At 37.2% G+C, this 11,469-nt stretch overlaps 2 protein-coding genes across 2 annotated transcripts; both read left to right on the top strand.

Annotated features, from left to right (window-relative positions):
• Nucleotides 1-4,095: 4,095 nt before the first annotated feature.
• On the top strand, nucleotides 4,096-4,482 carry LOC130950010 (egg cell-secreted protein 1.1-like). Its single transcript, XM_057878581.1, has one exon. It carries the CDS (start codon nucleotides 4,096-4,098, stop codon nucleotides 4,480-4,482), a length of 387 nt encoding a protein of 128 aa, XP_057734564.1.
• Nucleotides 4,483-7,155: 2,673 nt separating this feature from the next.
• LOC130950011 (protein FAR1-RELATED SEQUENCE 5-like) lies at nucleotides 7,156-9,718 on the top strand. Its single transcript, XM_057878582.1, has 5 exons — nucleotides 7,156-7,422; nucleotides 7,541-8,656; nucleotides 8,801-9,247; nucleotides 9,414-9,539; nucleotides 9,662-9,718. The coding sequence occupies exons 1-5, from the start codon at nucleotides 7,156-7,158 to the stop codon at nucleotides 9,716-9,718; spliced, it is 2,013 nt and encodes a 670-aa protein (XP_057734565.1).
• Nucleotides 9,719-11,469: the final 1,751 nt, after the last annotated feature.

The following is an 11,469-nucleotide window of genomic DNA, read 5'->3' on the forward strand; positions in this document are numbered from 1 at the left end:
GGGAAGGGGGAAAGAGTCTTGATACACATTCTCTATTTTCCACTTTCTTTTTTGACCAAGACGACGTTGGATAGCCATGTCGAGTACTCGAGCTCTTTGATGAACTCGGCTTCGAGTAGCCCGACTGTTTGTTTGGCGACCTCATTGGCCCTTTTCTTGGGACATCTTTCTTCGCCGCTGTGCTACTGGCTTCGTGTCTGGTTTGACGGCTAGTCGGTGGGACATGACCTCGGGGTCCAAACGTGGCATGTCTGACGGCGTCCATGCGAAGAGGTCGCTGTTTGCCCTTACAACTTCCATGAGGGGGCCCTTGAGTTCATGGGGCAGATTTTTGTTTATAAAGGTGAACTGTTCTGCCGACTTCCCTATCTGGAACTTCTCCATATCCCCTTCCGATTCTGGTCTTGACTTGTCTTCTATTCTTACATCTAGGTCTGCCAAGAATACGCCGGCTGCCTTTTTAAACTCTCTCCTTAGGGAGAGACTGGCGTTGTCGCAAGCGACCGCCGCTTCTTAGTCTCCCCTAATGGAGCCAACAGTTCTTTTGTCCGGCACAAACTTCATTGTTAGGAATTTAGTGCATATCACGGCTGAAAATTCGTTGATGATTTTTCTCCCTAGAATGATGTTGTAGGCCGTGGAGTCTCTGAGAACTACGAAGTCCACCATAACCGACCTCCTAGTGTCACCGGCTCCAAGGCAGATTGGAAGGGAGATCGTCCCGTCGGGCTTTATATAGTTGTCGCCTAACCCAATGATACCGTGTTGGTGACTCTTAAGGTCAGACTCTCTAAGTCTCATGGCGTCAAACATGTTCCTGAATAGGATGTTCGAGTCGGCTCCAGTATCGACGAGGATTCGAGGGGTGGAAAGGGGTTGCTCCCATGATGACGGGTTCCAACCGTTTCTTGCCTTTCCCTTTTTGGGACTCTCCGTGGCCCTCGGATCCGCCTTGGGTAGGTCGTGATGTCGCTTGGGTGTGTGTTTCATCTTCGCGTCTTGTTGGGCTCCTTTCTCGGCTCTCATGCCTTCGAAAAGGGGAGCGGGTGCGGGTGCGAGATCGGCTGGCGTCGCCGCGGGAGTGGCTGACGTCTCCGTGGGATCGGCTCCTTGCTGCCAGCTTCCGTTCAAGGTTGTGTACTCTGTGCCTGAATTCCTGCATGATCTTGATGCTATCGGCTCTCGTCCCCCTGAAAGGGCATCTTTCGGGGGTCTTGGTGTAGATCTGGTTAGGCTGAACGGAGGACCGCGGGTGTTCGGCGACGCGGGCCGTCGAACTCGCCCTACTCAGGCGGGCCCCTCCCCCTTCACGAAGCTCCTCCGACGTGGGGAGTCGCTCCATGTCTACTCCAGGTCCCCACAGATGGCGCCAATGTTCGTTACCTTGTGATCTCGGGTGTTCGGGTGGAGAGATGTGCAAACAGGATCCTGGGTGGACTTGGAGCAGGCGTAGAGGTACGAACGGAAGGTTGATGATGCCGGAGGAGGAGAGGACGAGGGGGGTGGCCACCTGCAAGGACACTCCAACGATCAAGTCAGTGTCCGTACGAGGTGGCGGCCGAATTAGGTAAAAATGTCACGTACCTCAGTTGAAGAGCTGACATCTCCCCTTATATACTATTGGGCGAGCCCATGAATGACCTTGCCCATTGGCCGAGAGGCTGCCATGAGCTGTCCTAGTCCACGTGGGAAGAGCAGGTCGTTCCTGGTTTCGGGTCGGGGCTGTGGGTGCTGCCCCGAGGGTGCCGACCTGACCGGTGTATGGAAGATAAGTCGAGCGCGCCCCGACTCGGGTACATACATAAGAATTTAATGAATAAATTTATCATTATTTTTGTTCAAAAAATACAAAAAAATTATAATATAATATTATTGTACAATTAATAATAATAATAATAATAATAATAATTATTATTATTATTATTATTATTATTATTATTATTATTATTATTATTTATTTTTTTTATGGAGGACTGTTATGTCTGATGGAAAAAAACGTTGGAACTGATCTGTATATTAATTTTTTTTAGGGACTAAAATGTCCGTTTTTAAAATCTTTGGGACTGATTTGGTAATTACTCTGTCAAAAAATGAATTAAAAACTGATTTGTCTGCCGGAATAAAACCTTGAGAATTGATTTATGTATTAATTTTTCTTAAGAATTAAAATGTCAACTTTTAAAATTCTCTTAGGAATTGATTTGGATAATTACTTAATTATTTATCTATATTTTTCCTTGTTAAATAGATCAAACATACATTAATACAGAAATATAACTAAATACATCTTATTTAGTTTGATTAAATTTTTGTCATTTCTTACAATAACAATATTTAAATATTCATTTAATAAATTATATAAGTAGCAGGATTTTTTTTAAATGATACAGTCTATCTCAAATATTATATCAAATAAAATTTTAATTTTAAATCAGTTTAATTATTATAAATGTAAAAAATGATACTAAAAAATATTCTATTAAAATTGTTCTAACACTTATGGAATTTATAATGCCAAAACTTTCTCAGCTACTAAACATTTTGAGGATCTCAGACAACAAATTTGTCGGGATTAGATGGATTTGCATCTTCATTCACAGCATTTTCTGGTAAAACCACAAAGGTAGTACATAAAGAATAAAAATCATAATGTAGCCAAATTTTATTACAGGAAGAAAATCTGCTTCCACAATATAAATTCCAAACATGGATGGCCGAATAATATTGGCTATTCGGGGAGGGGGACCAAATTAAAATGTGAAGTATTTTAGACATGAACACATCCTGATTTGAAAGTATAAGGGAATAATATTTCTTCTGAACAACGTAAATAATAAATTAAAAAATAAAATTAATTTTAATTTTAAAAATCAAATTTTATATTAATTAAATTTAATCATAATAAAAAAAGTTAATTTTAATTTTAAAAATTAAACTTTAAATTAATTAAGTTTAATCTTAATTTTAAATATTTTTTATTTTTGTCGAAACTGCTTTCTCGTAATCTTGTGCTACCGCCCTGTTGCTATATCATGATTCTGATGCTCTTCGCAGCTACTGTCTTATTACTTATTTCTTATTAACTAAGTCGGATGCTCATTTTACTATGTATGCGGATGTTTTTTTTTTTTTTTCTAATAAAGTGGATGTTTATTTGGGTATTTAGGTATACTATTGGCATTTTACTTGATTTGTTTGATTCTGCATACACATGCTCTGCAGAATATTCATTTTATTATGTATATGAATGGTTCTTTTTAATACTAAGATGTGGATGTTCATTATTAAATACCACTAAAAAAATTCCAATCTCTTCTTCCTCCAATATATGGTTTGAAAAAAGAAACAGATACAAACGCGATAAAACACAGGAGACTCATGGTAGGGAGAATAGTGTTGCAGTTATGGACTGGGTCGGGCTTGGCCGTTAAAAATGCGTTATAGAAAGGATGATTGGCGCTGGCTTGAGGCTGCGGCAGCAACCACGTTGTATGGGCAGGGACGCGACATCAGGGAGGACGCATGGAATAAAACTCGTGAAGAATAGAGATGGTGCAGGTACTCGCATCCTGTTGGAAGAGGAGAAGATGCGACAACGAGGCGTGGTAGTAGAGGCAAAGGTGCATCGGGGCAACGACAGATGAGCGTCATCACGGAAGCTACGGTGATAAAATGATTGTGGTGAAATTAGGGTTTAAAATAGGTAAAGATAAAAATAAATAAAGATATTATTGAATCTGCAAATGTAGTTCGTTGTTCACAACTTTTGTTGTCTACTTAGCGAAATTGTTAAAATTTATATACTTGAACGTGGTTGAATAACTAATGAGATAAATTTATGTATCAATTTTTTCCCTTATTTTTTCAACAATTCAGTGAATATAGACCCCTAAAAGTATTTATCAAATGAACTCTAATAATTTCCCCTGGAACTGGAAAGGACGCATGATGAATATAACCCTTCATTATCGATTTAACTGCTCCATATAATAATTTTCACACTCTTGAGTATCTCCTCACATTTATATACGTTACAGTTACACACTCTTCCAACTATATATATAAGGTAATAAACCTTACTCTCTCACTAATATCATGGGTTCCACAGAAACCAACTTGATCATCCTTGTTTCTCTTGTGGCTGCATTGGCCTCATCAGCACCCGTGGCGGAGCCAAGACCTCTCATTACCAACCCATCCGCCGTGTCGTCGCCTCTCGCGTTGCGGCTGAAGCTAGAGGGTTCAAGCTGCTGGGAATCATTGTTCCAACTTCAAGCATGCACCGGCGAAATCATCATGTTTTTCCTCAACGGGGAGACATACTTGGGCCAAGGTTGTTGCGAAGCGATTAGGGTTGTTGGACATGATTGTTGGCCTAATGTTGTTGGATCACTAGGTTTTACCGATGAAGAGACTAATATTTTGCAAGGTTTTTGTGATGGGGAGGTTTCTCATGCTCCTCCACCAGCAATAGTTTCATAATGAAGTTTAATAATAATAATCAATGTGGTGAATAATTCATATGCTAATACTGAAGAATAAGTTTGTTTAATATCTTCACTTTTTTATGCACATTATACAGGTGCTTTTTATTAATTAGTAACTAATTTGACTGAAAAATTGGTCAAATTTATTCGATCTAATTGAGATGTACGGTACGATCCATTGGGATCGAACCCTTCTCCTCCAAGTTAAAAGCAGCATTGACCGCCACTAGGATATAATGCACCTTATTAATATAAATGCAAATTATAATACATGTAGTTATCTTTTATCAAATAATTTATTTTTATTTAATTTATTTTAATTTTAGTTATAAATTTACTTATTCATAAATTAATTATATTTTTATTTAACAATAGTTATATACTCATTTATTTTTTTTAATAATTATATAACACTTATTATTTTCAATAAATATTTGTAGTATATAATAGTATAAAAGATATAAATTAATTAATTAATTATTGAAATTTAAAAATAATAGTTATTTTAATATATAAATAAAATAAAAATATTTATGATAAAATAAAAATAATGCAATATTTATTTTTTCTACTCTATATTATTTTTGAATAATTTGATTATTCTTAAAATGTTAGTAAAAATATATATTTTAAATTTTAATTTTAAATTTTTGATTATTTTATAATTTTTTGTTACGTAAGAACGAATTAACTGATTCAACCAATGACTCATCAAATAAACTAATAACTTAATAACTTAATAATTTAACTGATTTAATTATTGGTTCGATTTTGACAATTATAAATAAAATAGTTGCGTACTAGTGAGAAATTGAAACTCTTAAGTCACCACCATTTTCAATGTACAAAGCTTTCAAAAGAATTACTCTAGTTTATATTTCCGAAAAAAAAAACGTTTACTAAAATTTTAGACATTATTATATATATTTATTAAATCAATGTAATCTAGATGCAGTGTTGCCTTGTTGAGGCTAAAAATAAGGAGATTAAGAAGCTTTCCCAATATATTAAATTAACAATCATAATATCAAACGGGGTATTATATTTTGACCTAAAATTTTAAAATACCATATTTATAAGTCGTTTATTTTTATTAGATACGTTTCACTTAATTTATTTTTAACTAATGCATGTGAGATTTTACCTCTCAAAAATAATATTTCGATTTTTTAGAGAAAAAAAAACTATACTTCTAACTTTTTTTTATGAAAATACTATGTTTTTCTCTATCTTTTACGTTTCAAAAATATTATTCACTATTATTTTCTTAAATAACAAAAATAAGATATTTAATAACAAAAAATAAAATAAACAACCTAATAAATAATATATATATATATATATTTTTTTTTTATTTTCATAGGATCTATTGGTTCGGATCCACAAATATAAGGGGTGCTACCGTGATGAAAGGAAAAAATTTCTTTTCATGATGAAGCAACGTAGAGTAGAAGATTGGTTGACGTGTGGAGAGTTGTTCCCTAAGAAACAGCAATTCTGAGCAAAAGCAGAGACAGCAAGCTTTCACATGTGAAACTGATTAATAAGATAAGTAATATTTTATGTTAATTACTGTGTTAAATGTTTGGACTTTTTTTAATTGAAGCCCAATAAAATTTTTCTGAAGCTGGGTTATTCATTCAACAAGAATGGATTCGGGTGCTGCGTTATCCCTGTCTAGGCTTAGTCCCAATCTAATAATAATAATAATAATAATAATAATAATAATAATAATAATAATAAATACAACAACAACTATGTGAAGCAAGTGTTGAAAAAAAGTAGGGTAACCCAGACGCTGTATCGGTGTTAGAAGGGGGAAGGTTGACGACAGTACACGATGAAAGGCCGAAAAAATTGAAGGGTACGAAGGGAAAGGAACGGGAGCGGGACTGATTTGTGTCCATACCATTTAAGCCGGTAAGCTTTTCCAACAGAACACTTTAATTTTGAACATTGAAGATTATTCTTGGTTGTATGTTGTTGCAAGGGTGTGTTTGAGTTGTCTGGCGGTAGACAAGTTAAAATTAGCGTCGTAGATTTTTTGCTCACAATAGAGGATGTGATGAAAAATAAGCAAATGAAATTGATGTCAATTTTTTTTTATGTTGAAAGTGTTATTGGGGATTTGTTGGTAAGACTAGGTATAATTTGTGATGTAAGATATTTTTCTAACATAGTGATGGTTGAGAATGATAATAGAGCTTGTTGTTGTTGCTGCATGATTGATTGTAAAATTCTTTAGCCTAAGTTGATGAGTAAGTGTAGCGTGCTTTCTTCATGTCTAAAAATGAAGTGATATTTAGGATAAGTGGGGTAAATCTGTAGAGATGTAGGGATATCTTGTATTGTGGTTGGTAAGTACCGCAAAGTTCGGGATTAGTGAGTATAGTGTGACATTGTTGTGGAAATATTCTGTTCTGCTATTCAGGTTTTTTATTTTCGCAATGAATCAGTCACAGTGGTGAGGAGATATTTTGTTGGTGTGTTACTGAGCAGTTAATTTTATTATTTATTTTGATGCAAATTTTCTTCCAGGGTATTGGTTGTTGAATTTATTGAACTCCCAAATTCAGTTAAAATTTTAATGGCTGAGACTGGATATGAAATGTTGGATGAAGAAGCCGGTGACTAAGGAGATGTGTTGCAGTTGAGTAAGGAAGAGATAATGAATAAGATTTTCCGAAGCGATGAAGCAGCATATGAATTTTATAGGAGGTTCGGCAAATGTTTTGGTTTTGGTATTCGAAAGGGTGACTCGGGAAAAGATGAAAGTGGAAGGGTTATTCGTCGTAGATTTTTTTGTAATAGAGCTGGCCTGCGACAACGTCACTATGATAGGCTAGATAGGAATAGAGGTCATAGACTGAAAACGTGCACAAATTGTGAGGCAAAGCTGTCAGTCTACCTTGATGTGGTCAGTGGTAAATGGAGGGTGAGAAAAATAGTATTGGACCATAACCATGATTTAACTCCGGCATATATGGTTTCATATGATGACAAATTTTAGAGATATAAGTTGTTCTGCCAAGGCACAAATATCTGGTATGCAGGCTCATGGTGTTCCGACGTCCAAGATTCTGGGGTATATGGCTGGACAGGCTGGTGGCTATTCTCTAATGGGCTTCACTAAGAAGGATGCTTACAATTATATTAACAAGGCTAAGCGTGCAAAGATTATTGATGGGGACGCCAACGCGACTGTTGTATACTTGGAGGGAAAAGCGGGGGGAGATCCGATGTCGATGGCTAGGTATAATCTTACTAAGGATAATATGCTGGCCAATATGTTTTGGGCGGATGGTGGCAGTAGAGTTGATTACCAAAACTTTAGGGATGTTCTAGCCTTTGATTCGACCTACAAGAAAAATAAATATCAGAGGCCGCTGGTGATATTTTCTGGTGTGAATAACCATAAGCAGACGACAATATTTGGGTTTGGGTTGGTGTTAGATGAAAGCGTTGGGTCTTATAAGTGGTTGCTAGAAAATTTGTTGGAAGTCATGTGTAACAAGAAGCCGTCAGTTGTCGTCACGGATGACTGTGATTCAATGAAAGCTGCAATCAATTCTTTTTTTCCGGAGGCAACGCATCGATTGTGTGCTTGGCATATGGAGAAGAACGTAACTGCTAATGTGAAGGAAAAGAGACTGCGGCAATGTTTCACCCGGTGGCTGTACTCGGAGATGGAAATAGATGAATTTGAGGCTGAGTGGGACGATGCAGTTGAAGAGTATGGGTTACAAAACAGTTTTTGGGCCAAAGAAACTTTTCAGAAAAGGATGATGTGGGCTAATGCGTATCTACAAGACAAGTTCTGTGCAGGCTTTCGGACAACATCCTGGTGCGAAGACATTAACGCGTATGTGAAGAATTTTCTTAAGTCTAGGCATAGTCTCGTTGATATGGTTCAAAATTTAGAGTTGGTTGTGCGAGAGTACCGCAATAACGAATTGCTTGCACAATTTAGATCACTCCATGGGATGCCGGTTATGACAACTTGTTTGGATCCTCTTGAAAAGTATGCTGCAGATGCATACACGCGGGAGATATTCGTTGATGCGAAAAAGGAAATAGTGGGTGTCAGTGCAGTTAATTTTGTAGCCAAGAATAGACATTCAACTACAATGGTGTACACATTGGAGGAATACGGCAACCCAGGTATAGAGGTGATTGTGTTGTACGATAGGGTTTCAAGGAAAATGGAGTGCCGATGCAATTTTTGGAGCCAAAAGGGAATTCCTTGTCGTCACATGTTTTTTGTAATGAAGCATGAGCATTTGACTCGAATTCCTGAAAGGCTGGTTCTGTAGAGGTGGCGCAAGGAAGCAAAGTCGTTGGATAAATATGCCGAGATAGCAGAAGTTGGTAGTGAAAGGGGTTTCTTGTTGTGCCATGGTGCACTTCATGCAGCCGCACAGTGGATGCTATATGTCGGAGCTAGGAGCCCATCCTCTTTCACACAAGCACTTAACGGTCTCCACACGTTGTGTCAGGAACTGGATAGAGGCCATGAAAATGTCCGTCAGAACAAAGCACATGACACGGTTGAAATGCATGACCCTGCTGTGGTGAAGACCAAGGGTGCCCCTCGTGTGAGGAGGCAAGGCGGACGGAAAAGGCGCTGCACCCGTTGCCGCAAAACGAGTCACCTAAAACGACACTGCAATTCCGATGGTGCCTTTGTATCAAAAGCTAAAGACAACAAAGATTTTGAGGCAATAAATTTAGGGTCGGAGGGGTCATCGCCAACGGAAGGGGTAAGCACACCGCATATCTTTTCTCATTGTAGCAACTACTTTTATGTGTTTCAAAGATTCTGTGTTTTTATTTCCTTTTGATGGCTTCATTCCTCTGTTTGGCGTGCAGGTCCGATTTGAATAGGGCAAAACGGGAGATCTTAGACCTAACAATTTGGCTACGCAGGTTTGCTCAGAGTCATCAGGTTCGAAGATTAGATTACAAGATGAAATTCCTGCTGCAAGTGGACGTAGTGAGACTATGGAATGCGAAAGGAACGTGATAAATAACACCGATGATTTACTAAAACAGGTACATGGTATTGGTAAGCTTGTCGTAGTTAAATATCTAACTTTTGCACTCATTTTCGGGTGACATGTACTAAGAATTTCTCAGACTAAATGTGGTGATTATATTTACTTTACACTGTGCAGCTACTGACTCAAATAACTGATATCAGTTCAAGACTGGGTTCGAGGTTCCCTACATAATTAGTAGTCCATGATAGTGTTTATTAGAGAATTCAGTTTCCTGATATAATAGCTGTGCTTTATGCTCTTTGTTTTCTAAAGTGTTAGTTTCTGCATTTGCTTCAGTATACTATTGGATGGGTAAAAAGACTGCCTAAATCGGTACCAATGAAGTGTTAATTGTGCCACCGATTAAGGAAAATTGGATGAAAATTTTTATCTTTTATAAGGAACATTATTGTAGCCAGGTATTTGCTATTGGAGTACATTTATTAGATGACGTGTGCTTATTAGACTTGTATTCGTGGTCGTAAGCTACAATTATCATCTGCGCAACCATTGAAGACTAACATGACATTAATAAAACCAATACTAGGACTAGTAATATTTAGGATTAAAATAATTAAAAGTCTTTCATATAGTCACAGCACCACTTCCATTCAGTATGCTATCCTTATCATCTTTCAATAGAGCATCTTCATAAATTAGACACGTGTTTTTAACCATGCGTGTTGTATTCGACTTTTGGTGCAAGCGGTGATGAATTAAACTGGTTCAAGGTTTATGAAGCACTACTGGTAGATATTGTTGCTTAGCCACTTATCATAACGGAATTTATTAGTGGTTTGCAAATGAGTCCATGAAACCACATATTATATATAGCATGGGGTCATGTTTTCCGTGTCTCAGGGTTTTTAGTATAAACAAAATTAAAACTACTCATTCATGCGGTCCTTGGTACAATCACGTCGAGTCGTGTATTTGGCATGGACAAGTGTATTGAATGAGATATGGGATAAAATTTCATTTACAATTTATATATACTGAGGAACATTCACAACTTGCCATACAATAATATTATTTTCTGAATACAATAGAGACCACTAATTCCGAATAAAAAAAATTCATCCCTGTCAACCATGGACACAAAAAATCTATACCAAACCATATCTCGGTTGATGCATTTAACCCCAAAAAATGTTCACCCAACAAGTAAAGGAACCCGAATGTTGGGCGTACCCAAATTGTGCTTCATTCATATTGAGCAAAAAAAGGGACCACGGATGAAGTCCTGAACGCAGGGCAATTCATCCTTACAGAGATCCATTAAAGCATTTAATTGAGTGTTCAACAACCCAAAAAATACTCTTGTTCGAGTCACATGAAACTTAGGGACTTAGTGGCCCCAAAGGGCTATGGGTCCTCTTTCTTGGTCTGGCTCCTCTCTTGTAAGAACAAATCATATTCCTGTCCCAGAATTTTACGGCCTTTTGTTGAACTTCTTCGGAGATAGGGTTGTGGTCACCCATAACTAGATCAACAGCGATGGTCATTCTAGTGGATTCGTTGACCTCCTGAAACGACAAGGCACAATGGTAACAGATATATATTCATCACATGCACATGAACTGCAACCTAAATCATGTTCATGATTTACACCATGTCATGAACCATTTAATTATCTTACCTGAAGGTCATACGATGCCCACAAATCGTATTGGATCATCCACTATGCAACCCAAACTCTGCAGTCCATGCTGCATACACAAAAAGGCACTTTATAATCAAAATAGTTATCATGGCAGAAAAGAATGGTTCATAGAGTTCATAACATATGAGTCCGTAGCCTGTTGAGAAATATGTGGCTCATGGATCCTAAATTTTGATATACACTTTGGGATAGTCATCTTACACTCGATGCCGACATGTCAGATAACAATACATCAAGTAAACGAGCCTACCATGATAATTGAGATACATATTGTTAGCAC

This window comes from Arachis stenosperma, chromosome 9, assembly GCF_014773155.1.
Source record: "Arachis stenosperma cultivar V10309 chromosome 9, arast.V10309.gnm1.PFL2, whole genome shotgun sequence".
Lineage (NCBI taxonomy): Eukaryota > Viridiplantae > Streptophyta > Magnoliopsida > Fabales > Fabaceae > Arachis > Arachis stenosperma.